At 49.3% G+C, this 27,611-nt stretch overlaps 1 protein-coding gene across 3 annotated transcripts; it reads left to right on the top strand.

Moving 5' to 3' along the window:
• The first annotated feature begins 3,615 nt into the window (after window positions 1–3,615).
• Window positions 3,616–25,901, top strand: PHETA1 (PH domain containing endocytic trafficking adaptor 1). 3 transcript variants are annotated; one of them, XM_020970277.2, is made up of 2 exons: window positions 3,616–4,110; window positions 20,837–25,901. In XM_020970277.2, the coding sequence occupies exon 2, from the start codon at window positions 20,850–20,852 to the stop codon at window positions 21,579–21,581; it is 732 nt and encodes a 243-aa protein (XP_020825936.1). In that variant the 5' UTR covers window positions 3,616–4,110; window positions 20,837–20,849; the 3' UTR covers window positions 21,582–25,901. The 3 variants fall into 3 exon arrangements, with proteins under 3 accessions (XP_020825936.1, XP_020825941.1, XP_020825937.1); XM_020970282.2 differs by lacking the exon at window positions 3,616–4,110 and adding an exon at window positions 4,269–4,504; XM_020970278.2 differs by lacking the exon at window positions 3,616–4,110 and adding an exon at window positions 4,514–4,657.
• The last annotated feature ends 1,710 nt before the right edge of the window (window positions 25,902–27,611 follow it).

Below are 27,611 nucleotides of genomic sequence, written 5' to 3'. Positions count from 1 at the left end.
TAGCTGTATGACCCAGGGCAAGTCACTTATCCTATCTTTGCCTTAAGCCACTGCAGAGGGAAATGGCAGAGCATTCTGGCATCTTTGCTAGGACCATGGGGTCCCGACTGAACAAGACCACCACCACTAACACCACACAGGTAGTAAGTGGTTAAGGCAGGATTTGAACCTGGGATCATCTGGTCATAGAGCCAATGCTCTTTCCTCCATACTACTCCGGGTGAGTCATTGTCTTACGTGAAGGATGTGACACTGGTCCCATCCATCGAGAGGGGTCTTTAAACCCTGGCTGGGGGACTACTTCTCAGGAATATTGTAGTGGGATTTCTAGAGCCTGTTTGGGTTGGCTCCATGGCTTCTGAGGTCCCTTCTCGCTCGGATGCTGGGATTTTGTATTCAGCCCCCTCATCTCACAAGATCTACAGAGCTGGAAGGGACTTTGGAGACCAGCCCTTCCATTTCACAGATGGGCAAACTGAGGCCCCGAGTGGTGATCTGACTTTCTGAAAAGGTGGGCTAGTCCTTCAAAGAGGTCATTGAGCAGAGGCTGGGGAGCCATTCTTCAGGGCTGGGGGAGGGGAGTTCTCATTAAGCTACAGGTTGCACTAGGCAGCCTCTGAGGTCCCTTCCAAACCGAAATTGTGTCTCCCTCATGTTCTTTCTGCTCCTTCTATCATCCAGCCTGGAGGAGCTGAATAGAACCTTGGATTTGGAGTCAGGAAGACCTGTATTCAAATCCTGTCTTGAGCACTTATTAGTCATGTGACCTTAACGTCCTTGTATTTCAGTTTCTTCATCTGTGCAATGATGGAGTAGGAGTCGATGGCTTCAAAGTTCCCCAACATCTACGCCCCTAAGATTCCGTTTCTGGGTCACTGTCATCCATCTGCTAATTACTACCTGATGTGACCTTGGACAAGTCACTTTAGCCTCTATTTGCCTCAGTTTCCTCATCTGCAAAATGGGGGTCATAATAGCACCTACCTCCCAGGGCTGTTGTGATGATCAAATAAGATAATAATTGTAAAGTGCTTAGCATATGCCTGGCATAATGTAAGCACTATATAAATGTGAGCTATTATTATTATTATTATCTGAAAAATGAGGGGGTGGAATAAAATAATCTCAAAGATTTCTTCCATCTTTAAATTAAGTTTCTGATAATTTCTCCATGGACAGCTAGGTGGTGCAATGGATAAGGTGCTGGGCCTGGACTCAGGAAGAAGACTCATCTTCCTGAGTTCAAATCCAGCCTCAGATACTGACTAGCTGTGTGACCCCAGGCAAGTCACTTAACCCTGTTTGCCTCAGTTTCCTCATCTGTAAAATGAGCTGGAGAAGGAAATGGCAAACCACTCCAGGATCTTTGCCAAGAAAACCCCAAATGGGGTTACAAAGAGACAGACATGACTGAAAAACAAAATGACCTTTCTGAGTCTTAGTTTCCTACTTTGCAAAATGGGGTGTGTGTGTTAGGGTATGTGTGTGTGGGGGATCAGGGGCATCCTTTAGTTCCAAATCTATGATTCTATGACCTTTCTGGGCCTCAGTTTCCTCATCTGTAAAATAAGGGGGATGGACCCAATGAACTCTGAGGTCCCTTCCACCTTGAATTCTTTTGATCCTATGATCTTTGAAGGACAACCAAGCACCAGAAACAAGTCTCTTGACTATTTTCCAGTGATTTTCCCTCCACCTTCCCTATCACCCTTTCCTTCCTGCCACACAGGACCCAAGTACTATCTGCTCTCTCCATGGGGCAGGAGGAAGTTGAGGGAAGGAGGAGACAGGGGGGATGAGAAGGAATGGAGAAGAAAAATTTCAGGAAATGAAGACCTTGGTGGAAACTAGAAGAGCCTCTTGGACGGAGAATGTGTCTCACGGAGGAAATGACAAATACACTACATCGGAAGAAATCAGCTCTGCAAGAAATATGGAATCAGTGACCACAACCATATAAATGAAGACAGCAGAAACAACGAAGCCTCATTATGCACACAGGAATAAAAGTTTGGAAAGGGGAAAATGAACAGCATGATTTTATTATCACAAGGATAGAATTATTATACATGACTTTAGTGGTATGTGTGTGTGTGCGCATTAACAATTTGTAAATTTTTTTAAAAGTTCATGGCTAAAAACAAAACAAAAAATAAACCCCAACCAAAACCAAACAAAATTCTATCAGAGTCCAAGGAAACAAGCAAGCTTGGAACTTTCTGTCTCATATTTGCCACCAGCAGGAGGGGTATGATCTCCCCAGAACTGGCTAGAGGAATGAACTAGAGTCAGGCCCCTAGGTTGAGACCCCAGGGGCTCGGTTAACTCATCCCCTCTCATTTGTCTCTCCATATGAATGGGAGCAGGAAGGGTATGTAATGACAGACGACTCCCCCCCCAACCCCCCCCCCCCAAACAAAACCTTTGCATTTGTAAGAAACCTTAACACTTTCTAGGAATCTGGCTTCATCTGAAACATGTCCAGATACCACTTCCTCTGTCTGTGCCTCAGTTTCCTCACCTGTAAAATGAAGGAGTTGGTGTAGATTCGATTGGCTTGTATATAAGCCAATGATTAGCTGGTGTTCACAACTCTTGTGAGCTAAGTGAGGTGAGTATTACTACTATATACAAAGCACTGTGTTCAGGGCCTCAACTTCCCACTCTGTAAGATGCAGGGGTTGGACAAGAAGGGTTCTAAGATTTCTTAGACATTTGTGATGTCTGGACCCATATTTTGCAGAAATGAAACAGAGGCACAGGGAAGCTAATGTGATGCCTCCCCCCCCCCCCCCCCCCCCGCCAAAGTTGCGTTACATTACTGGAATTACATTGATAGAACCTCTGAAAGATAAGATAAATTCCTGTTTTATATCACTTCAAATCTACAAGCTATGTGACTCCAGGAAAGTCACTTAAACTCTGCTGGTAATAGCATCTCTGTCCCTTGTTGAGAACTACATGAGATATTTGGAAAGTACTTAGCAAATCTTAAAGTACTATATAGATGATAGCTATTACTATTGATTGGTTTCCTTGCTTTTAGGTTTTCTTTTCCTCTCCATCTTACACTCATCTGTTAAAAATGATATTCCTAAAACATTGATCTGATCGTGAAACTCTTTATTCAGAAATGCTCAGGGCTTTCCTTTACTTTTACTATAAAATACAAACTTCTCAATCAGGCTCTCACCTCCAGTCTAATTACTCCCTTCCACAGACTCTTCATTTCAATTATTCTGGCCTGCCAGCTAGTCTCCATATAGGGCCTCCATCCCTCTAAGCACACAAGTGGACCCCCTTCCCTGATCCCTACAAGTCATTGGCTTCTGTTCTTGTGAAATTCAGTATCATACATAAGATCAGGAAGGGGCTTTGGAAGCTGTCTAATTCAACCCACTCTTTTTACAGATGACGAAACTGAGGCCCAGAGAGTTGAGATGACTTACTTGTCCAAGGTTACATAAGTAATGGAATCAAGGTGACACAGTGGGTTCAAATTCCACTTCTGGTGTTACCTTGGGTAAGTCACTTAACGTTTATCGCCTCAGTTTCATCATCTGTAAAATGAGGTAGAGGTGGGGTTAGCCAGGCTAGCCTCTGAGGTCCCTCCCATCTCTGGCTCAAAAACCCCGTCTTCAGCCTCCCCACGCAGCGCTCCTCGCACCGAGAGAACCCAAGCGGACTTGGCCACGGTCACGCGAGCGGTCAAAGTTAGCATTGCAAGCCGGAGCTCTAAGGCAATTGAGTCCATTTCACTGAAGCCGGAAATGAGCGACTTTTCCGAAGTCACATGGCTGGTCTATCAAAGAGAGGAGTAGGGAGTGGAACTCGACCCCAGGGCTCGGTCACAGGAGCGGCGAGCCCGTGGCGGTGCAGGACTCGGACGCGCGGGGACGGTCCCGTTGCAGCACTCCGGTACTCTTCGTTAAAGGTCCATGCAGACCTTGGATGCAGCCTGGCCTCACTGTTCCACGAGTCCAAAGGGCCTCCTGGCCTGGGGTCTCTTTAAGAGCGGAAAGCCCCCCTCCCCATTTCTCCGGAGGAGGGGCGGAGAGGGGGCGGAGTCCCCAGGGAGGTTCTCTGCCCGCTCAGAGGCCGGCCGGCCAGGTAAGGGTTAAAGGGGCGCGCCCTCGGGTCTGTCCGGACTCCCCCTCCCTTCCTCCTGCAGGCCGCGGGGCGGAGCGGCCACGGTTGCGGAGGGGGCAGGGCTGCGCTGCTGCCACCCGAGCCGAGCCGGGCAAACAAAGCGTTCGTGAGACCGTGCGTCCGTGCGTCCGTGCCGGAGGCCAGAGCCGCCGCCAAGCGAGGCGTGCCCAGGAGCTCGGGCCGGGGCATGGCTGCGTCCCCCGGGCCGGCCCCAGCCCCAGCGCAAGCCCTGGCCCCAGTCCTGGCCCGGGTCCCGGCCCCAGCCCCATTCCCATTCCCATTTCCATTCCCAGCCCCAGCCCCACCGCTATCAGGACGCCCAGTGCTGCCGCCCTAGTCGAGAGCCTCCTGCCAGGTAAGAGCTGGGGACAGGACAGGACTCCGGGCCCGGCCACCTCCAGCACAGCCCCTAGCACCCCCGGGCCCCGGGACGGGTAAGCAGGACAGATTCCGCAGCCCGGAGCCCCAGAGAGCTCAGCCTTCCAACCCCAGCGGGGAAGTTTAGAAGGTAAGCGGTGCCCAAGGTCCCACGGTCCCCGGATCCCCGGGCCCAGGCAGCCCGGGTGGGCTTCCTGGCCACCGGGGGACCCCCACTGTCACGGCCAAGCTCCGCAGGGCTGCATTCTGTTTGAGATGACACCTGCAGGCCTGACAGTTGGGAGGAGCGAGGTCAGGGGCCATCCAGATGTTAAGAGGGAGCAAGAAAGTTTTCTGAGCTCAGTATTGGGGACCTCCTGTGCCCATTAGAGCCCAGGCGTACAAAGCAGGCACACCCCTATTTTGTTTGGGAAGCCCTGGGTCCTTTCGTTTTGCAACTTTGTTGTCCTCGTCTCTCATGCTGAACAAAGAACAAGGAAAAAAACCCAAAAGCTTCCGAGCTGGTGTATGCTTATGGGACGAGCTTGGCTCCTTCCAACTCGGAAGAGTCCCCAGATTCCAGGCTGTTGTGCCAGGCCAGATGCCTCTTCCTTGGCTCTTGGTAAGCTCCCTGCAGGCCAGTGGAATGTGGGGCAAGGTACAGAGCCTGTACAAGGCACAGGTACTAGGCCACTGGGAAGTTTCTGGGGATGCCACACCAAGGTCCCACGTCCTACATAGGTATGGTGTAGTGGAAAGAATTCTGGATTTGGAGTGAGAGCATCTGGATTCAAAGGGCCTTTTCTCTGTTAATTATCTCCAATCGATCCTGCCTACTTGGTCCATAGTTTTTCATGGTCTCAAAACATGTTTGTGTGTCTTTTGCCTTTCTTTATATCTCAGTTCTGCGCCCACTACCTGGCACATGGTAAGTAGTCACTTAAATATTTATTGACTAGGGGCAGCTAGGTGTCACAGTGGATACAGCTCTGGCCTTGGAGTCAGCAGGACCTGAGTTCAAATCTGCCTCAGACAACTTGACACTTAGTAGCTGTGTGACCCTGGGCAAGTCACTTAACCCTGATTGCCTTACCAAAAAAGCAAAAAAAAAAAAGCTTATTGACTGACTGCCTGATTGCCACTTACAAGCTATGTGGCCTTGGGCAAGTCATTTCTTGCCAAAGAAGTCCGAAGTTACTCTTTGAACTTTCATTTCCTCATTTGTCAAATGGATCATCAGTCCTCACAGTGTGGTCCAGCATCCCTGGTGTCGTAGACACCTTTTCAGAAAGTTTGAGCTATTTTCATAATAATACTAAAATTTTAATTTCTAAAACTGTAAATATATATACTCATACATAAAATTTTAAGAGTGTAAGGGTCAAAATAAAAAAATAAATAAAAAAACTGAACCCCAATTGCCTAAAAATAAAAACAAATTAAAAAAAATAAATTAAGAGTGTAAAGGTCACTTTGGGGCCCAGAAGTTTGAGAACCTTTGTACGTAGGTGATGGACGCATTGTGGAAGGAGCCATCGGTCTGTTGTCAGAGGAGCTCTGTCACTTACCCCCTGTGTGAAACCCAAGGGTCTCTAGGCCTCAGTTTGCTGCTGTGGGGTTTGACCAAATGTCCTCAGAGGTCCCTGCCAGCTTGAAATCCGTCATCCCCTTGCGGCAGTTGAGCACCCCAGCATAGGTTCACTTGGACATCAGGGGGAAACTGAAGGTTAGGATGAAAAATGGAAAATCCTCGACCCAGGAATTGGAGGGACATGGGATTTCCCAGGTAAAGGGTGCCCCTGTGTTTAAAGCAAAAGGAAATGGGCCCTGGTGAGTTTAGGAGACTTGGCTTTAGATTAGATTGCTGTTAGATTGTAAGCTCTTTGAGGGCAGGGACTGTCTTTTGCCTCTTTTTGTATCCCCAGTGCTTGACACATAGTAGGTACTTAACAAATGTCTGCTGGATTGACTTGGGCCCTGGCTTACTCTGCCTTGCTGTGTGACATTAGGCAAATTACGTGAGTTCTTTGAGATTTCGTTTCTTTTTTGGAAAATATGGTCGGTCAGATGAACGTATGTTTAAGAATCTTAGCAACTGGGGATGTGATTCTCTGTGATCTTTGCCTCCTCTGGCCAGGGTGTCGAATGAATGAGTGAGTGCTGAGTAAGGAGGATTCTGGACTTCTTGGAAAATATCGGATGACAAACGGGGGCCTCTTGTCACCCCACCTCATGCCCACCAAGTTTACTTTTCTTTCTTCCTCTGACACATTATTCCCATTCTTTGTAAAAATAGAATTAGAAATCTGGAGATCTAAGCATTAAACTGTGCCACTAACTCATGATGTGACCTCAGGCAAGCCATTCCATTTCCTTAGCTGTAAACTGGGGAGAATATTAATTATCTCATGGGCTAGCATGAGACAGCATGGGCTGGCTGTGGACTTAGGCAGACATGAGGCTCAAGTCTTGCCCCTGACCCACACTGACTGAGTGGTCTTAGGTTATTATAATTATAATAATAATTTATTTTTTTGGTAGTGGGGGGAGGGGAGGCGATTGAGGTTAAATGACTTGCCCAGGGTCACACAGCTAAACAATGTCTCAGGCTGGATTTGAACTCAGGTCCTCCAGGGCTGCTTGGTCTATCCACTGTGCCACCTAGCTGCCCCAATAATAATTATTATTATGAATAATTATTGTTAGTGATAATTATTAACAATAATAGAAGGATTTATATACTGCTTTAAGGTTTGCCAAAGTGCTTTACAAATGTTACCCCATTTGATCCTCAGGACAGCCCTGGGAGCTTGGTGTTGTTATTATTCCCATTTTAGAGATGAGGAAACTGAGGCAGAGAGAGGTGAAGTGATCTGTCCCAGGATCACACAGCTAGTAAGTGTCAAATTCCTGGCTTGAGGCTGGAATTGAGCTCCAGTCTTCGTGGTCCAGGTCCAGGTACTTTCAGTGCCCTGGGCAGCTCTATAAAATAGGCGCTCTGGGGCTGCAAACAAAAAGTAAAACAAGTTGCTGTCCTCAAGGAGCTACCATTCTAAGTGGGGGAGAGGATATACATGGACGAGATCCTGTGCTAAGTAGCGCAGTTGATAGAGCTCTGGCCCTGGAGTCAGGAGGACCTGAGTTCAAATCCAGCCACAGACACTTGACACTAGCTGTGTGACCCTGGGCAAGTCACTTAACCCTGATTTCCTCACCAAAAAGCAAAAAAAAAGAGATCCTGATCTTCTTTTGGCTTTAGGTGGGGAGGGAGTGTGTGTGTGTGTGTGTGTGTGTGTGTGTGTGTGTGTGTGTGTTAGAGAGTAGAGGAGAGTTCCCCATCTGCATGAAATCACTGGTCAGGACCAAAGCTTAGCTCATAGGGCATTATGGACCTCAGATAGCCTGGTACCATCATAGATCTTAGGCAGCTAGGGGGCACCATATTGCACAGAGTGCTGGGCCTGGAGTCAGGAAGAACTGAGTTCGGATCTCACCTCAGATCTTTTTTTAGCTAGGTGACCCTGGACAAGTCACCTAAACACTGTTTGCCTCGGTTTCTTCAACTGTAAAACGAGGACAATAATAGCATCACCCTCCTAGGGTTGTTTCAAAGATCAAGTGAGGTAATATTTGTAAAGTGCTTTACCCAGTGCCTGGCATATAGTAAGCCCTATATAAATGTTGGTAATTATTATTATTACAAGCTGGCTTGACTGTACATTCTCTCATCCTCATTTTGCTTCCTGGAGAAATGGGTATAATAGTAGCACCTGCCTCCCAGAGTTGTGAGGATAAATTAGATGATATTTGCAAAGTGCTCTGCCACCTTAAAGCTATATAGAAATATGAATTATGATGATGATATGGGGCTGGAAGAGAGCTCAGATTTCCTCAAGATGAATCCTCTCATTTTACAAAGGAGAATACTGAGGCCCACAGAGATTAAGTGACTTTCCCAGGGGCGCACCAATAGTTAAAACTTATACAAATATAAAGTTGGCATTTTTGTTATTGTTTTTTTAACCAGGAAAAAGAACACGGAGGTGTCTCTAAGTCACTAGGAAAACGGTCTCAGTCACTGCCTTTGGTATGAGGAAAATACTTCCCTGGCCGCGTCTTGAGGAGCCTTTAAGTGAATGATAGCTCTTAGGTAGATCTGGCCTCCAGGGATCATGGGATCACAGATTTAGGTTTACAGGAAATTTTAGGGCCCATCTAGTTTGACCCCCATCATTTTACAGGGGGATTTTTCTTTACTGTGACTGAAAGGCTGCTGGTAACAGTAACGACAGCTCACCTTTCCAACATCCCATTGAGGTTTGTGAAACCTTCAGAGATACATCTAAGACTCCCAGACTCACTTAGGGGGCAAGGTACTGGTGAGAGCAGGGCATTTATTTTCCTCATTTTTATTTTCCATACTTCAGATTTTTGTCTTCAAGCTTTATACCATCCAAAAGGGGAGAAGGAAAAAAAAATGAGATTTCTGATACAACCATCCTGGAATAGATAGAGAATAGATGGAGTCAGAAAACCTGGGTTCAAATCCTACCCCTGACCTTTGTGATCCTGGGTAAATCTCTTTCCCTCTCTGGGCCTCAGTTTTCTCAGAGGGTTGAAATAGATGGCCTCTCAGGTCCCTTGTAGCTCCAGAGCTAAGATTAACTTTGGTCATAGCCAGTAAGAGTGCAGAGACAGACCATCTGCCCTCCACTTGTTTATTCCCATTTTATAGAGAAGACTGAGGCTCTAAATGACAGCTAGTGTCAGGATTGGAAACCAGATCTTTCTTGGTTCCCAGTGCCTGGCGAGTAGTAGATGTTTCACAAATGCCTGCTGATGGATTTTGTCTACATACAAATGTGGCGGGCTGTGTGAGCCCGGAAGCGTTGGCCGAGTACTTCTCAGCCTCTGGCCTGGGCCTGGGGCAGGGTCATGGGACCGCTCCTCAGGTCGGAGGAATGTTAGGCTCCATGTAGTGTTCCTTGGTTCTCCATACTGGACTCCCCCTGGACCTTGACTCCTCCTCCATCTCCCCTGGTTGGTGAGTAGCTGGCCTGGTTTCGAATTCTGTGGCCCTGTGGTTTCTGTGGGAACACAGTGACTTGCTAAAAATAATGGTTAACCGAGGAGTGGAAGCCATGGAGGGAGGATTGGGGAGCAATCTGTTCTGAGTTGTGGGCCCTCTGAGATCCAGCTTCCTTTTGAGCTGAGCTAGAAAGCTAGGCCTCAAAGTCTTCCCTAGCCTCTTTTTTTTTTTAAATTCAATTTAGCAATCATTGTTCAGTTGTTTCAGTCGCGTCTGACTCTCTATGACCTCATCTGGGTTTTCTTGGACAAAGAATCCCTGCCATTTGCTTCTCCAGCTCATTCTACAGATGAGGAAACTGAGGCAAATGGGGTTAAGTGACTTGCCCAGGGTCACACAGCTAGTAAATGATTGAGGTCAGATTTGAATTCAGGTCTTTCTGACTCCATGCCCCGGTGCTCTATCCACTGCACTACCCAGCTGCCCCAAAAATATGTATAATCAAGTAAAACAAATTCCACATGGTCCAAGTCCAAAAACGTTGTGTGTCTTCCTGCCTCCTGGGTCCATTATCTCTCAGTCAGGAGGTGGGTCACATGCATCATTATCTTCTGGTTCCCTGAAATCATGGTTGATCATTGAGTTAGCATCCTTTGGCTTTTTTTTTTTTTTGAGATCGGCCATCTCTATCTTGCCCAGGCCACTCACGGCCTTGTTCCCAGCAGCCATAGACACAGAAGCTTTAACCTGCTCCATAGCTCTGACCTGGACCAGTTCACTCCTCCTGAGGTAGCCTGGTGGCCTCCCCTGCTTCTGGGGGCCCGCCATATTGGACCAGCCTCAGTGAGGACGTCCACTCAGCTTTGGCCCAGCTGTGGCTCTGAACTTCCGAGCTCAGGCCTTCCACCAGCCTCAGCCCCACTAGCAGCGAGTGTGTGCCACCGCACCTACAAACATCTGGATCACCCCCTTCCCTCCCCCCATCAGTCATTAGCAAACATTTCTATAAAGAGCTAATTAATAAGACACCCTACAAGGTAGGCAATGTAGATATTCTCGTTCCCATTTTGTGGATGAAGAAACGAGGCCCAGGAAGCTGAGGTGGCCTGTCTGAGGGCACAGAGCTAGTATGTGGATTTGAACCCAGATCTCCTGACACTAATACCTGACCTCTTTTCTGGTATTGCCAGTTTGCCTCTGCTAAGGAGGAATGAAGGGAAGCCCAGGATGCTGAGATACAGCCTGGCAGCTTCCCTGAGGGTCCCCCGATGCCTCAGGGCCGCCCAGGGGGCCTGCCTGGAGGCAGTAATTGCCTCTTCTCCTTTCTCTGGAGCTGCCGACCAGGCCTGCCACGGCCTGGCCTCATCCACCCCCTTTCATGTTTTAACTGGGAAAAGAAAATATTTCATGGGTGCATAGACTTAGAGCCGGAAGCTATTGGTGGAGATCTTAGAGATGAGGCAGCTGAGGCCCAGAGAGGTCAGGGGACTTTCCCGACATAACACAGGTACCGTGCGACAGCCCAGAGAGGTCAGACAGGAGAACCAGGAGCAATAGTGTCCTGAAATCCCAGGCAGAAGAGATTATCCAGGAGGGAGAGTGACCAGCAGCGTCCAAGATTACAGAATTAGAGAAGACGTAAATCGTCTTCAATCAGTCAGTTAGCCTTTATTAAGTGCCTACTATATACCAGGCACTGTGCCAAGCACTGGGGATACCAAAAGAGGCAAAAGACAGTCCCTGCCCTCTAAGAGCTTACAATCTAATGAGAAGGACCACATTCATGCAAGCACAAATACACAAGCAAAATATATACAGGATAAATAGGAAATGATTAATTGAGGGAGGGTGTTAGAATTAGGCATGGTTGGGGAAGGCTTCCTGGAGGAGATGGGATTTGGGTTGGGACTTAAAACGAGCCAGTGAGGTCATTAGTTGGAGCAGAGGAGGGAGAGTGTTGCAGGCCTGGGGTCCCAGCCAGATAGAATGCCCAGGGCTGAGAGATGGAGGGTCTTTTTTGTGGAACAGCTGGGAGGCCGGGGTCACTGCATGGGAAAGTAGGTGGTAGGGAGTGAGATGTAAGGAGACTGGAAAGCTGGGAGGAGGCAGGATTTGACGGCCAAACAGAGCATTTTGTATATGGTCCTGGAGGCAGTAGGGGAGTGATGTAATCAGATCTGTGTTTTAGGAAAATTAATTTGATGGCTAAATGGAGAATGGACTAGAGTGGGGAGAGCCAACAGCTATTGTGATAATCCAGGCATGAGGTGATGAGGGCTTGCACCAGGCTGGGGGTGGCATCAAAGGAGGAAAGGGGGCACATTCTAGAGATGTTGTGGAGGTGAAATCTGAAGACCTTGGCAACAGCTTGAATATGGGGGGACTGAGGAACCCAGGATGACTCCTGGGTTGGGAGCCTGGGGGACTGGGAGGATGGTGATGTCCTCTATAGTAACAGGGAAGGTGGGGGGGTGATTAAGAGAAAAAGAGAAGGACATACTGAGTTTAAGATGTCCATCAGACATCCTGCTGGAGGTATCTGGAAGGCAGTTGGAGATTGGAGATTGGAGGTCAGCAGAGAGATTGGGGTGGGACTGGTAGATTTGAGAATGATCAGCCTTAAGATGCTAATTAAATCCATGGGAGTTGATGAGGTCATCAAGTGAAGTAGCATAGAGAGAGAAGGGGAGAGCGCCCAGGATGGACACCTGTGGTGAGAGGACGTGATCTGGAGGAACCAGCAGATGACCCAGGAGAGGTCAGAGAGGAGAACCAGGAGAGAGAGTGTCTAGAGGGAAGAGCTGGTCTATAGTGCGTAAAGGGAGGAGAGAGGAAGAGGAGGCGTGGGGTTGTTGTTTGAGGATGGGAATACTTGGGAGTGCTTATAGGCAGTCAGTAGATAAAGAGAGATGCTAAGAGGTGGGAGAAAAGAAGGAGACAGTCTTGCAGAGGAATTGGGAGGGCCAAGGATCGAGGACGTAAGTCGAGGGCTGGCCTCGGCTGGGGGTGGGCCACTTCTTTGTAGGAGACTGGAACAAAGGGAGATGTTTCTGGTTCTGACTGGTAGAATGAGAGAGAGGAGGGGGCTCACAATAGCTCTACCTTCTCAGGCGAGTAAGAGGCAAGGTTGTCTTGGATGGGGCAGAGAACGGAACCCATGCCTTGAGCTATTCCCCACCCCCCAACCCCCTGCTCTTCTCCCTCCAGTGTTTCCCTCTCTGTTATTTTTTTGGGTTTCTCATCCCACCCAAAGCTTATGGAAGACAGCCAGGCTAATCTCCTTCCTTTGTGGTTTCGGCTTCTGTTCCCCGTCTCAGTTGTGGGTAAGGTCGGCTGGAGCGGAGGAGAGCGTTGTTGGATTTGAAGGCCAAAGGGCCTTGGTTCAAGTGTCCCAGCTTTGCTGCTGTGTGGCCTTGAGCTGATTGCTCCCCCTCTGGGCTTCATCTTGTCATCATCTGTCAAATATGGGCATGGGGTTTGGATTCTGAGGCCTGTTAGCCTCTTTCGGGGCTGAGTTTCTGACCTTAGTCTACTTGCTTTTAATTTTTTCCCCTGTGTCTTTTGTTTTTACATCACCTACATTTCTCGATATCTCCCTCCCTTTCTCCACTTCCAGAGAGCCTGTCCTCATAACAAAGAATGGGGATAGGAAATGCTTTGGGGAAACTTCCAGGTGAGGAAGTTCTCTCTGCCAGTGTAGGACGGCTCCTTCTTTTCCAGAGAACCGAGATGGCAAGGGTCACCCAGCTAATAGGTATCGGGGGTTCCTGGCTGGCTGCTTTTGTCTCTGCCACGCAGCAAGTAATCAAAAACAGAAAAAATCTCAGCCCCGCAGAAGTCCATAATTCATGGGCCAAGTCTGACAATATCTGCAAAGTCCCACACCCTGTAGAGCGGGGATCCTTCTTCCTTAATAAAGGACTCAGGAGGGCTGGGAATTGTTTCTTCCCTTCCTTGAGTCTTATCCAAGCTTCTTCTGGTACCCGGCCCTCTCCACAGGCATACTGATGGCTGCCTGCAGGGCCTCATGCTAGTGTCTAGGGGCCACACATTTGAAAAGTCCCCAAAGCCCAGCCAGAGTCTTTCTGCAGATGGGGAAGGAGTCGTAGGCATCCTAGTCAGAACTGAAAGGACTGTGACTATAAAGTCTAACCTCCTCACTTTAGAGACTTATCCAAAGTCACACAGATAGTAAGTTGTTTGAGGTGGGATTTGAACCCAGCACCTCTTGACTGCAGAGCCCAGTGTGCTGTCCTCTGTACCACATTATTTCTCCTCTTGAGGAGTTCCCCCTGCCTTTGAAGAGGCCAGCCTGGAGGAGATGATTGAGTCCTGTCCAGTGCTGAGTCTTGTGATATCCCCTTCTCCATTGCTGAATGCCTAGTTCTATGGGTAAGAGTTTGGCGATCATGGTGGGACATGGCTAAAGATGCTCAGGTCTCAGCAACATTCCTTGGCTCCATCCCCTTCTGTCTTTCTCTGCCGCCACTACCCTGGTCCAGGCCTTTGTTACCATCCAATTAGACTAATTTTTAAAATGAAAAGGTTTTTTTCAATTAAATTATTGTGATAACCTTTTCCCAGATCTCCACACCTCTGTTGTATACCACTGCTAGTCTGTCTTTCACGTGCCGCCTTGCCAGACTAGTCTTCTCCAGTTCCTATGATTCCTCTGCTCCCAGATCTTCAGTGGCTCTCTATTGCCTCCAAAGTAAAATTCAAATTCTTTTGCTTGGAATTTGAGGTCTTCTGTAAACATTTGTCACCTGCCTGTCCAACCTTTTCTTCTAACCCGGAAATGTCAGGCCCTTGACAGCATCTGAAACACACTGGCAAGTCACTTAACCCCAGTTGCCCTAAAGAAAAAAAAGACCTCTACAAAAGGCCACCTCCTCTTGGCAGCCTTCCCAGATCTGCCTGGTTGGGAATCACTTTCTCTCTTCATACCTCCCATGGTTCTTTGTTCTCTTTGATGTTTTTGCCATGGAATGTTGTATATTGCAGCTATCTGTTTTATACCGTATCTGCTTATAAGCATCTTAGAGGCAGAGGCCTTCTTGTTCCTCAGACAGGACACTCTATCCATCCCTAGCTCTGGGCACTCTCTCTGGCTAGCCTCCATGTCTGGGCTGCCCTTCCTCCTCATCTCTGTTTTTTTGTTTGTTTGTTTGTTTGTTTTTTGCTAGGCAATGGGGTTAAGTGACTTGCCCAGGGTCACGTAGGTATTAAGTGTCAAGTGTCTGAGAACCGATTTGAACTCAGGTCCTCCTGACTCCAGGGCCTGTGCTCTATCCACTGTGCCACCTAGCTGCCCTTCTCCTCATCTCTGCCTCTAAGCTTCTCTGGCTTCCTTCAAGTCCCAGCTAAAATCCCACCACCTACAAGAAGCCTTTCCTGATCCCCCTTCTCTCCACAGTTATCTTCAATTTATCACCCACATATCTCTTCTCTGTACCTGGATGTTTGTACGTTAGCCTCTCTCTGACCCCTATTAGACTGTGAGCTCCTTGAGAGCAGGGATTGACTTTTGCTGTGCCCGGCATGTAGTAGGTGCTTAATAAATGTTTGTTGACTGACTGCCGCAGATTCTAAGAGATAGTGATGGGGTGGGTGAGCATCTTAGGAATGAGGGCCAGGGTCCTGAAGGGGAAAGAAAGTCAGATTCCAGGAGTCGGAAGGAGGCCGATGTTGTTAGAACTGTTGAGTGTGGAGGAGAGTGAGGAGAAATCAGCTGGTAAAGGCAGCCTGGAACCAGATTGTGAAGGGGTTTAAAAGCCAAGCAGAGGCAATTTTTGGAGAGGCAGTAGTGAGCCATTAACGCTTGTTGCGGGAGTGATCATTTTTTAAAAATGCTCAGTCCTTGTGAAGCCCAGGTTTCCCTGGACTGGACCTGGGAGCCGCCTTTTCTTGTAATGTGTGCTTTAAGCAAACATAACCTAATCAGGAGGCTTCTGGAGGTTGTGTTAACAAGGATGCTTACTATGAGTCAGGCTCTGCTAAGCCAGGGACGCAAAGGAAGGTGGAACTATTGTCTGGACCCTCCCCAGGAAGGTCCATCCTGATGGGAGGGACAGCAGGACAATTACGGCATACAAGGGGTGGAAGATGAGCTACAGAAGGAAGGTGTTCACACTGGGAGGGTCCTGGAGTAAGTCTTAAAGGAAGCTGGGGGCGGGGGGGGGGGGGGGGGGGGGCGGAGGCAGAGACTGGAGAGAGAGCACTCCAGGTGTGGGGGTGGCCAATGAGAATGCCCAGAGCCAGGAGACAGTGTGTCCTGTTTGAGGACCAGCAGGAAGGCCCGTGTCTTTAGATCTGAGCATGCGCGGAGCAGAGAGGAGTTATGTGTGGTAACAAGACGGGAAAATGAGGAAGGGCTATTAACGCCGACTAGGGTTACGCCTATTGGATCGTGGAGATAACGGGGAGGTACCGGAGCTTCCCGTTGAGGGGAAATGTCAGAGAGATAGGCGTGTTGGAGGGATATGTCTCCTCCGGTGAGATAAGTTTCATACTTACTATGAAATAAAATAAATATGCTTAAGGCTAGATAGGAGAAGAGGAAGGAGCAGGACGCTACAGGCCAAGGGGAGGGCTTTTGGGGGAGGGGGACCCATCTGGGAGCTGCCACCAAAGATGTGATTGTGACTTGGGTGCTAATTATTGATCCATCAGCAAGCACTTATTAAGTGCCAAGTGTTTGCCAAGCTCTGGGCTGGGAGCTGGGGCTACAAGAAAAAAAGAAAAGAACTAACAGTTACCTTCAAGGAACTCCCATTCCGTCAGGGGAAATGGGACGAGTACACCTATAAGTGTATGCAAAATAACAATAGCTAGCATTTATAGAACCCTTTTAGTATATTACATCATGCTATAATATATTTATTATATTACATCCTATCGTTATAGTTATATATCAATCTAATTACTATATTTACTATATCACACCCTATCATTATATATTTATCATACAAACATTATATTAGATTGTACATTTGTTATATTATATCATATTACATATTCATTACATTATATTTCATATTTATTATACATCATATTATATTGTATATTTATTATATCACATATTACATTATATTATTATATATTTGTATATTTTGTTCTATATTCATATTACATTTTGTATTGTATTATATATTTTATATTATATTACATATTGTTATATCATATTATAGGTTTATTTTATTCTATTATATATTTATTACATGTTGCATTATATCATTACATAGCTATCATATATTTCTGTCTAAATGCTTAACATATATTAACTTACTTGATCCTTACAATAGCTCTGGGAGATGAGGTACTGTTATCCCCATTTTCAAGATGAAGAAACTGAGGCCCAGAGGTTAAGTGGCTTGCCCAGGGTTATCTAGCATAGTAAATGTGTAAGACAGAAGAACAGTGTTGCACCACTGAGGTCATTTTATGGGGAGTCTCTAGTACCTGGAGGGGGTCAGGGTGGCCTTTGAGGCATTGCTTGATCTGAGCTTTGGGCCCAGGTGAGGAGGGAGTGCATTCCAGGCCTGGGGGTGGGAGGGGTGGGGGAAGGGAGCCAAAATGACCTCCTTAGAAGGAGCTGGCAGATTTCTGGCTCTGGCTTCTTGTGAGTCTAAAACTGGGACTGTCCCCTCCAGGGAGGGATGGGTGCTGAAGGGAGGGGCACTGTTAGTGATAAGAGAGGGGCCTGGCGGAGGCGTGTTTAATTAGCTAGGAGAGCCATACTCCGCCCCCTGCTCCTCTCCCTTATCTTTTCCTGTGGTAGAGGGAGGTTTCCAGGCCTCATTCTGAAAGGCCCCCTTTGCCTTCTCTTTGCTCCAGATGAATGCTCAGGGCTAAGGTACGTGTGTCTCGGGTGAGCAGGGGAGGAGAGCTAGCTGGCTGGAGAGCCAGTGGGCTCTGGTGAAGGCAGGCAGCCACTGGAGGCAAACGGTTTTGTCCCACGAGCAGCACCAGATGGTGCTGGAAGAGCATCCCTGGGAAGGGGAAGCAGGGCAGGGCTGCCTCTTCTCCTGGCTCTCTTGGCTCTGTCCCAGGCTCTCGCAGTGACCTTGGGCCTCTGCCTTTCCCTGGGCAAGGTTGGAGATAAGTCGACTTGTCTTTGTTACACTTTATGTCCCTGCCTGCAGTCTAGCAGGAAGTGGGACTGGTCACAGGGTTGGTTCATCCTATGAGTCAGCTCCATCAGCAGATCCTGGGAATTCCTGTGTTTCCAAGAATAGCGCCATCCTGGTCTGACCTACATGGCCAAGCTTTGCTGCCTCGTCAGCTTACATGCAGGGTCCCTTCCCCAACCTGGAGCTCCTCGTGGGGTTGTTGTTGTTAAGACTTTGTGGTTGGCAGAGATACTGGACCAATTCGCCATTTCCCTTTCCAGCTCATTTTACAGATGGGGAAACTGAGGCAAACAGGGCTAAGTGACTTGTCCAGGGTCACGCAGCTAGGAAGTGTCTGAGGCTGGATTTGAACTCAGAAAGATGAGTCTTCTTGACTCCAGACTCGGTGCTCTGTCTACAGCCTTGGAAAAAGGGGCAATATACCGTAAAGGTTCTTCCCTCTTGGGAGTCAGTGGAAAGAACACTAGATTTAGCAAGGGAAGACCTGAGTTCAAATCCTGGCTCTACCACTTACTACCTGTGTGACCTTGGGAGTCACTTAACTGCTCTGTGCCTCAGTGTCCTCATCTGTAAATATAAGGAGGCTGGAGTAGGTGACCTCTGAGGTTCCTTCTGGGTCTAAATCTCTGATCTTCTAGGTTACCAAGAGGCAATTAGGAAAGAGGGGGAATGGGCTGCCTTGGGGTGGGGCAGGTTGATGGGTTTTCTCATCCTGCAAAATGGGGCTGATCCTTCAGTCACTTTTTGCCTTTCTTGCCCTCCCTAGGGCTTAGCACAGCGCCTGGCATGTAGGAAGAGCTTGGTAGACACTTGAGTCCTTTGCAGACCTTTAGGTCAGATGGGCATGGGAATAGTTGTCTTCGTGCTTCAAAGGTCCTCTAGTTTGTCCCTTTGGGCTGCCCCTTCCAATGTAGATGGTGCCCCCTCTAGAACTTAGCCAGTGGTCTTCAAGAGTTGTGGTGGTCCAAAGAGTCATCCCCCAGCGTCTGTGCCTGGCACATGGTGGGCCCTTAATAAATGCTTGTTGACTTGGCCAACCTAGTCATCAGGTTCTTGGCAGCCTGGCCAGCCGGGTGCTCAGACAACAGATTCTCTCTGCCTGGACTCACCTTTGGGCTGCTGAGAGGTCATAAGATCTTAGGATAAATTAATAGCAGGCTCTTAGACAAGAGCACAGATACAAAAAGCAAGACCATCCATGTCCTCAGGGAGCTTACCCCGAAATGGAGGGGGTGGGGGCAGGGGCATCGGCCGAGGAAGGGAATTTTGGCTGGGGAAATCCCTGGTAGGCGACTCCTGTAGTTTCCAGAGGAAGAGGTGGAAAGGGGTGGGAGGTGGTGTGAGACTGTAGGACAGGTTGTAATCCACATCTTCATTCTAATTTATCTAGTACTTTGAGGTTTGCAAAGTGCTTCATGTATACACTCGCAACTGCCCTGTGAGGGACGTGCCATTATCATACTCATTTGACAGATGAAGAAACTGAGGATGAGAAGAGTTAACTGAATTTCCCAGGATCAGTCAGTCAGTCTGTTAATATTTTATTAAGTCCCTACTGTGTGCTGGACACTGTGCAAAAGCACTAGGGGTAGAGAGAAAGGCAAAAGACCATCTCTGCCCCTGAGGAGCTCACCATCCAGTGGGGGAGCCAACATACAAACAATTCTGGACAAGTGGGTTAGAGATGTGATGGATGGAAATAACCTCCTTCTGGAGGGCTCTAGGATTAAGTTGACCTGGGAGGTCTTCCTGGCTCTCAGTCCAGCACAGTTACCTGTACCACCTACCTGCAAGGAGAGGGCCCCTCTTTTTCAAAGGGATTCACAGAAAAAAGGTCTGGGATAACTCACCATCCTTTCTTTTGTATTTAGTTTTCTCCAGTTGCTCCTTAACGATGCCCTGCTTTATTTATTTGAGTGGGTCAGTGTCCCCACTGGGGCTCAGACTGGGTGGGATCTACAGCTCCTGTCCTGCTTGGCCATGAACCCTGCCCTCCAGCAAGGGGCAGAGGCAGAGGCAAGGAGCTTAGCGCCTGACGGGGACTGGGGCGGATTGCTTTCTGTTACATTTATGTGATCATCTCATCTCCCCAACTTCATGGAGCCACAGATGGAGGGGCCTTAGAACAGGGGATGTGAGAGCTGGGAGGGGCATGAGAACAGGGGATGTGAGAGCTGGGAGGGGCCTTAGAACAGGGGATGTCAGAGCTGGGAGGGGCCTTAGAACAGGGGATGTGAGAGCTAGGAGGGGCATGAGAACAGGGGATATCAGAGCTGGGAGTGGCCTTAGAACAGGGGATGTCAGAGCTGGGAGGGGCCTTAGAACAGGGGATGTGAGAGCTAGGAGGGGCATGAGAACAGGGGATATCAGAGCTGGGAGTGGTCTTAGAACAGGGGATGTGAGAGCTAGGAGGGGCATGAGAACAGGGAATGTCAGAGCTAGGAGGGGCCTTAGAACAGGGGATGTCAGAGCTGGGAGGGGCCTTAGAACAGGGGATGTGAGAGCTAGGAGGGGCATGAGAACAGGGGATGTGAGAGCTAGGAGGGGCATGAGAACAGGGGATATCAGAGCTGGGAGTGGTCTTAAAGGGGATGTGAGAGCTAGGAGGGCATGAGAACAGGGAATGTCAGAGCTGGGAGGGGCCTTAGAACAGGGGATGTCAGAGCTGGGAGTGGCCTTAGAACAGGGGATGTCAGAGCTGGGAGGGGCCTTAGAACAGGGGATGTGAGAGCTAGGAGGGGCATGAGAACAGGGGATATCAGAGCTGGGAGTGGCCTTAGAACAGGGGGTGTCAGAGGGGCAGGCCTACTGCTTCTGCCCCCTTATTTCCACAGCAAGCTTGGACTTGTGTGGGCTTCCACAGCAGGTCAGTGAAGCAGATGGGACTAGGGCCTGGGTCTCCTCACCCCCAGAACAGTGGTGTGTCCAGTTCCATAGAATTTTTGAGCTACGAGGAACCTTAAATACCCTTGAGTCAAATCCCGCAATTTTCTAGCAGATAGAATTGAGGCATAAAAAGAGGGAGTATGTGAAGAGAGTCAGGATTTGCATCCAGATTCATGCCCAGAGCAGACCCCAGACCTAGCCCTCTGGCTACAGACTGGTCGCACAGCTCCCACCTTTTGCAGCCCTGGAGACTTTTTTCTCCTCCTCTTCTCTCCCCCGCCAGGTCCCTGGCCACCATGAAGCTGAATGAGCGGAGCCTGGCCTTCTACGCCACCTGCGACTCCCCGGCGGACAACACGGGCTTCCTGTACAAGAAGGGCGAGCGCCACACGGCCTACCACAGACGCTGGTTTGTGCTCAAGGGAAACATGCTCTTCTACTTTGAGGACCGTGACAGCCGCGAGCCCGTGGGTGTCATCATCTTGGAGGGCTGCACGGTGGAGCTGTGCGAGGCTGCCGAGGAGTTCGCCTTCGCCATCCGCTTTGCTGGTGCCCGCTCGCGCACTTACATCCTGGCGGCCGACAGCCAGCCGGCCATGGAGGCCTGGGTCAAGGCCCTGTCCCGCGCCAGCTTTGACTACATGCGGCTGGTGGTGCGTGAGCTAGAGCAGCAGCTGGAGCAGATGCGGTCAGGGGGCAGGCGGCGGACTGAGCCCCTGGTGCCCCCGCGGCGGGAGCGCTCACTGCCCTCGAGCAGCTCCAAGGAGAACGGCTGTGCCGTGTGGAGTCAGGAGTCGTCCGGCCTGCCCAATGGGACCCTCCCCAGGACGAGCCACGAGGGGGCCCCTAGGCCTCCCCCACTCCCACCCCGGCGGAAGCCCTCCCTGGGCAACAGCCCCATCCCCCTGCTGGCCTCCGAGACTCCTTTCACCCCAGGCACAACCACCTTCTCTCAACTTCATGACTGGTATGGCCAGGAGATTCTGGCGCTGAGGCGTGAGTGGCTGGAGAGCCGAGGCCAGCTGTGACCCAGCTGGTGGAGAACTGGGGGAGTGGGGTTGGAGAACAGTGGATCATCCGACCCATGGTTCTTATAGGGGAAAAATCTCCTCTGCTGGCAAGTCCCTGACCTGAGGCTCCCAGGAAGGGTCTGTCTGGCTGGCCCTTGGCTTATGGTCATCCGGAAACATCCTTTTTTCCCCTCTGACTCACTCTTGGTCCGTTGACTGCTGATCCTGGCACTGGGCCAGGCAGGAGCTTGCAGGACCAGCCCTGTCGGGGCAGGGTGGATGTCCGGGTCAGCCACCCAGCCCAGACCCTGCCTGGCCACTCGGTCCAGAGTGAAGGAGGGTCAGGCTTTATGGTCTGTAGCCAGCTACAGAGCTGGGCTGGCATGGGGCCTGGAGCCTCTACTGTTACCTCCCCTGTGTGGCCTCCTTCTAGAGTAGGGGAAGTGTGGGGAGGGGGGCCGTGTGCCTGGGGCCCTGCTCTAACGGTACAGTGTGTGTGTCTGCATCTCTCTGTGTGTGTGTCCTCCCTGTATCCATTGCATCATCGTTTACAAAGCATCCTTCTTTCTCCTCACTGCTCCTCAAGGGGCCGGGATTGCTACGCCCATCCTCCAGTATGTGAGGAATCTGGGATGTTATTAGTGGGTGGGTGCTCCCTTCATTCACACAGGCAGTAACTCACCCCTGCTTCTCAGGTCATCTGAGGAGTTGTTGTGACGCCCCCCCCCCCCCAAATGGGCCACCTCCCATCCCCTCCCAGCATCACCAGGAAAATAGTTCTGTCACTGGGCTCCTCCCTCAGCCCATTTCACTGATGTGAAAACTGAGACTCAGAGAGGAGAAGTAATCAGAACTAGAAGGAACCTTTGACATCACCTAGTCCAAGCTCCTCATTTTATGTGTGGCAGGGCTGTAGTCCTTGTTAGCTAACATTTCTATGAGACCTTAATGTTTGCTGAGCGCGCTTATAGTCATTATCTAGTCCTCACTACCACCCTGTGAAATGGGTGCTATTGTCTGACCCATTTTACAGATGAGGAAACTGAGGCCTGTAGTGGTAGCATGGCTTGCCAGGGTTACACAGCTAACAGGTGTCTGAGGTGGGCTCTGCAGCTAGGGAACCCCCACTGCCCCCTTACTCCATTGTGCACCTGGCCCAAGGTCATAAGTTGCAGAGACAGGATAATGATTCCTGGTCTGCTGCCTGGGGGTCTTCCTGACTCCAGGCCTAGTGCTCTATCCATTGCACCACCTAGCTGCCCTGCTAGGTCATTCACTGGTCATTCAGTGCCTCAGTTTTCCTCTCTCAGTTCTGTGCCTGTTCAGCTTAAGCTGGCTTTTTTCACTTCTAAGCACAGTGAGGGGGCACGGCAGGTATCTGGAGATGTGCCAGCATCCTGAGCTGGGCCGTAATGGGGTTCCTGGGGAGGGGAAACCCTCATCCCTGACTCCAGAGCACAATTCTTTCAACTATTCTAAGGGATTTCCGTTTCTTCAGCCCTCCCTGGAAAAGCAGTATGTGGTCTAATGCGGGGGTGGGGGGGCCAAACTTGGCCTTGGGGGGCCAGAAGGACCTGAATTCAAATCCTGACACACCAACAAATCACTTACCTTTCTCAGTGCCTTCAGGTAACCCTGTGACTCTGTGTCACAGACTTCCAGAGCTGTGGGGCATTTTCTGCACCCGGATTTCCCCATATTCCCTACAAAACTGTTACTGTGCTAAAGCCCCTGCTGCCTTGCCTTGCAGTCCTTTGAAAGAATGCCCAGGCAGAACCCTGAGCTATTGCAGCCACCAGGAACCTGGGCGTTTGCCGTGGGAAGATGCTGGTCCTGCAGTAGCCAGATGACCTGTCTGATGTCACATTGACCTAGAAGCAGAGCTGGGATTCCATCCTAAGGCTCCTGCCTCTAAATCCAGGGCTCATCCCATCATTAACAGGGTAACTACTCTGTGCCCGCCTACAGCCTAGGTTTTGGGGCTACAGGGGAGGGACAATTCCTGACCTCTGGGAGCTTGCTTTTTGTTTACTGCCTGTTGTTCATTTATGTCTAAGACCTTCTCCAGCTGGAAAGTTGTGGGAGATTAATTTCAGAATCGTCCGTGGGAGGCATCATAGCTAGGGAGATAGGGGATCCAGGAGGCCCTGGGGGACTGGAACCCAGGACAAGGCCCCAGGCAGCTTTCTAAGACTTGGGAGTTGCAGTGGTGGACAATTAACCCTCACCAATGAAATTTCAGGTCTGGTCCAAAAAAAAAAATTCAAAATTTAGGACTGTGTCATGAGTAGACACTGGTTTCCTGGGCAGGACCCGGGAGCTGCCCTTTCTTGGAATGTATGCTTGGAGCTTCTGGAGGTGGTGATTTCTCTGCCACTGAAGGACTTCAAGGAGAGGTCAGATAAGCATTTGTTGGGTATATCATCGGAGTATTATTGGTCAGGTATGTAGGCAGGAGGCTTTGGTCCAGCTCCCATGCTGAGGATGAGTTCCCCCCATTGTTCCAGAGTCATGGAGTTCAGGGGTGCGGGCGCCTTCTTGGCAGCCATCACCTCCAGTCCCCTCATTTTACAGAAGAGAAAACTGAGGCAGACAGAGATGAAATGACTTTCCCAGAGTTACACGGCTAAGTGCCTGAGGTGGGATTTGAACTCAGGATTTCCTGACTCCAAGTCTGGACTCTATGCACTGTGATACCTACCTTGACACCTCATTCAAGAGGTGCTGGGCGTGAGAATACCCCTGGAGCAGGGTTTGGGGGTGAGGTCCCATAAAGTGCTGGAGGCTGCCTCCTCCCGTGACCTAGTGACATGTTTCTAGTTCTTAGCGTGTGGTGTGTTTCTCATGTGGTCAAGTGTGTTCGTAGGGTGGGTCTTCTACTGGGACAGAGAGGGAGAGGCCACGTGACAAATGAAGAGGGACCCGTTGGTCCCCATTCCATGCTTGCCTGCAGAGGCCTTCAAGGCCAAGTTTCTGCCTGGCTCTTTACCATCTCACTGCTGGCCCGGTGCATTATGAGTGGGGCTTGGATTATTATTATTATTATTTTTTAATAAATTAGGGCTTTCCCAGGTACTTTGTGATGTGTGGGATGTCTTCCCTCCCTGGTCCATGCATGGTGATTGTCTTTGCAAAGGAGTATTGGGGCTGGATCTTAGAGAAGCCAGTCTTGAGCCGGAGGGCATCCATTGGGAAGAAGTAGAGTGACTGAACACCCCACCTCCCCCATTCCTCTTTCCTCTCTCCCGCAGGCCCCTGCCAGGGCTAGAACAGTGTAAGTTGAGCTACGGCTTACCTTCTCACTCCTCAAGCTATCTAAAGTAACCACAGATTTTTCATGCAGGTCAGATATGAACCCTTATTTTACAGCTAAGTCACTGAGGCCAGAGAATGACTTTCCATGCCCATGCTCTCGATCTGGAGACAGAGGACCTGAGTTCGAATCCTGTTGCTCATGCTTTTTAGGTGTTGAGCTCTTGAGCTCGGATAAATCCGTTAACTTCAGTGTTCCTCAGCTTCCTTAATAGAAAATTAGGGGGTAGGGATAGCTTGCCCCTAAAGTCCCATCCTGCTCTAGACTAGACTTAGGATTCCAGGCAGGTGGTATTAGAGTGGAGACCACAACCCAGGTGTCCTGACTCCGGGGTACCTTCATTTCCTTTGCTACAAAGTGAAGGAGTTTGACCCTTGGTCCCTTTTAGGGAGAGGGTGAGGAAGGCGGGTCTGTCTGGTCCAAGCTCTGAGCTCCAGAAGGGTGGCTTAGGAAGCGGAACAGCCCCCAAGCCCACCCCAACATTCCCAACCTCTGTTCTGAGCCCTGGGCCACGGCAGAGGGTTTCTAAGCTTTTCACCGAGTTGGATGTAGAGACAGTAGCCGAGTGTCATTGTGGGAAGACGGCCAGCCTTCAAGCCAAGAAGACCTGGTTTCAGGTCCCATCTCCGACATACACCTCCGTACTGTGTGTGTGATGCTGGTCAGATTATTAAACCTCCCAGTCCTATGCTACCATGCAATGGGAGAGGGTTTCCTCACTCAGGAGTTCCAGTCCTCATCCCTATCCCTTGACTAGAATGAAGGCTTATGGCGGGTCTGAAGTACTGCGCTCCCTGGGGTGGGGGTGGGGGGGTGAGGGTGGGAGCTGGTCTGGGGCCTGGACTTCCTCCTGGATGGAATTCCCAGCCCAACTCACTGAGAGACTCAGCCCAGGGCCTTCAGGGGAAGCACAAGATGGGGAGTGCCTTCTGGGTACAGGTCAGACCTGGAGGGGGAACCTGAGAAGGCTGGGAGTGGAGGGCGGGAATTTTTCGAGTGCTGAAATAAAATGGCCTTTGTGAAGAGATGTGTGTTTGTGTCTTCTTTCTATCCAAGCTGTCCTTTTTCCTTCTGGGAAAAATTGATTATCTCATATGTAGGAACTAGGAAGTGGACCCACTCAATAAAAAAATAAATTTCAGTCAATTCAGTAAACATTTATTAAGCACCTACTATGTGCCAGGCATTGTGCAGTGCTTTGGGGATACAAAAAGAGGCAAAAGGGAGAGACAAAATGCAACAAATGATACAAAGCAAGTTACACTTGAGGATAAATTAATTGGAAATAATTAAAGAGGGAAAGCACTGGAATTAAGAGAAGGTAGGGCATTCAAGTCTCCCTGTAGTCACTCAAGCATTTATTAAGCACCTACTGTGTGCTAGGCTTTGTTAGGCATCGCAGATACAAAGACAAGAGGAAATAGGCCTTGCCCTCAAAGGTTTACAGTCTATTAGGGAAGGCGACAGGTACATATTAGGTTTTGTATACATAATATACAGGTGCGCTCCTCTACCACCTGTCTTGTATGTACCTGTTTATTTGCTTGTTAATTATCTCCTTAGCAAGGCAACTAGGTGGTGCAACGGATAGGGCACTAGGCCTGCAGTCAGGAAGACCTGAGTTCAAGTCTGGCCTCAGACACATAACCGTGTGATCTTGGGCCAGTCACTTACCCCTGTTTGCCTTGGTTTCCTCATCTGTAAAATGAGTTAGAGAAGGAAATGGCAAACCACTCCAGTATCTTTGCCAAGAAAACCCCAAATAGGGTCGTGAAGAGGACGCTACTGAACAATTAACCATTATCTCGTTAGATTATCAGCTGCCAGAGGGCAGGAACTATCTTTTGCCTTTCTAAGCTGAGGCTGCTGGGTGTCACAGGGACTGAACACAGGGACTGGAGTCCCGAAGGCCTGAATTCAAATCTGTTCTCAGACACTAGCGGTGTGACCCTGGGCAAGTCACTTAACTTCTGTTTGCCTCAGTTTCCTTCACAGTAAAATGGGGACAATTAACAGCATTTACCTCATAGGGTTGTGAGGATCAAACATTGCATAGCCCATAAAGTCACAGTGTCTGGTACATAGTAGGCACTCTATAAATGCTCATTTCTTCCCCACCTTTGTATTCCCAATAATTAGCAATAATGCCAGGTACATAGCAGGTTCTTAACAAATACTTTTTGATTGGTTGGTATGTATTTATACGCCATGTCATAATGCGGGGCTGCTTCATAGAAGACACTTAGACATTTGTTGATTGGCTCCTTGAGGTTAGTGACTTTATATTTCCCTGTCTGTTTCCTACCATAATACTTGGCACACCAGAAGTGCTTAATAAATGCTCAGGGAGTAATTGATTGAAGAAAGGGGTAAACCTTGAAGCTGAAAGCCTTGAAGGCCACAGCTACTCCTTAGGTTCAGACATATGTCAAGTGCCTACTCTGTGCAGCCCTTCGCTAGGGGCTGAGCCCTGCCTGAGTTCACATGGAAAGGGAGTCTCCATTTCTCTAGGAACTTGCTGCTGGAGGATACAATTTGTGCGTAGATACATAAATACAAAGTAATATGAGGAGACTGAGAAAAAACCCTAATGATTGGAGGGGGAAAGGATGAGAAGGGAGGTGACAAGGAATACAAGAGGCAGAGGGGAGGGTGTGCGTTCTAAGCATGGGGCTTGGGAAAAGTCATGGAGTCTGGAGATGAGTTGGGAGAAAAGCAAGTAAGCCAGTAAAGGA

This window comes from Phascolarctos cinereus, unplaced genomic scaffold, assembly GCF_003287225.1.
Source record: "Phascolarctos cinereus isolate Bilbo 61053 unplaced genomic scaffold, phaCin_HiC Scaffold_4;HRSCAF=312, whole genome shotgun sequence".
NCBI lineage: Eukaryota > Metazoa > Chordata > Mammalia > Diprotodontia > Phascolarctidae > Phascolarctos > Phascolarctos cinereus.
This window is presented reverse-complemented; position numbering and strand designations above follow the sequence as displayed.

What these genes read in the sequence shown, in the direction of transcription:
- PHETA1 (XM_020970277.2), top strand. Translation starts at nt 20,850, where the DNA reads ATGAAGCTGAATGAGCGGAGCCTGGCCTTCTACGCCACCTGCGACTCC.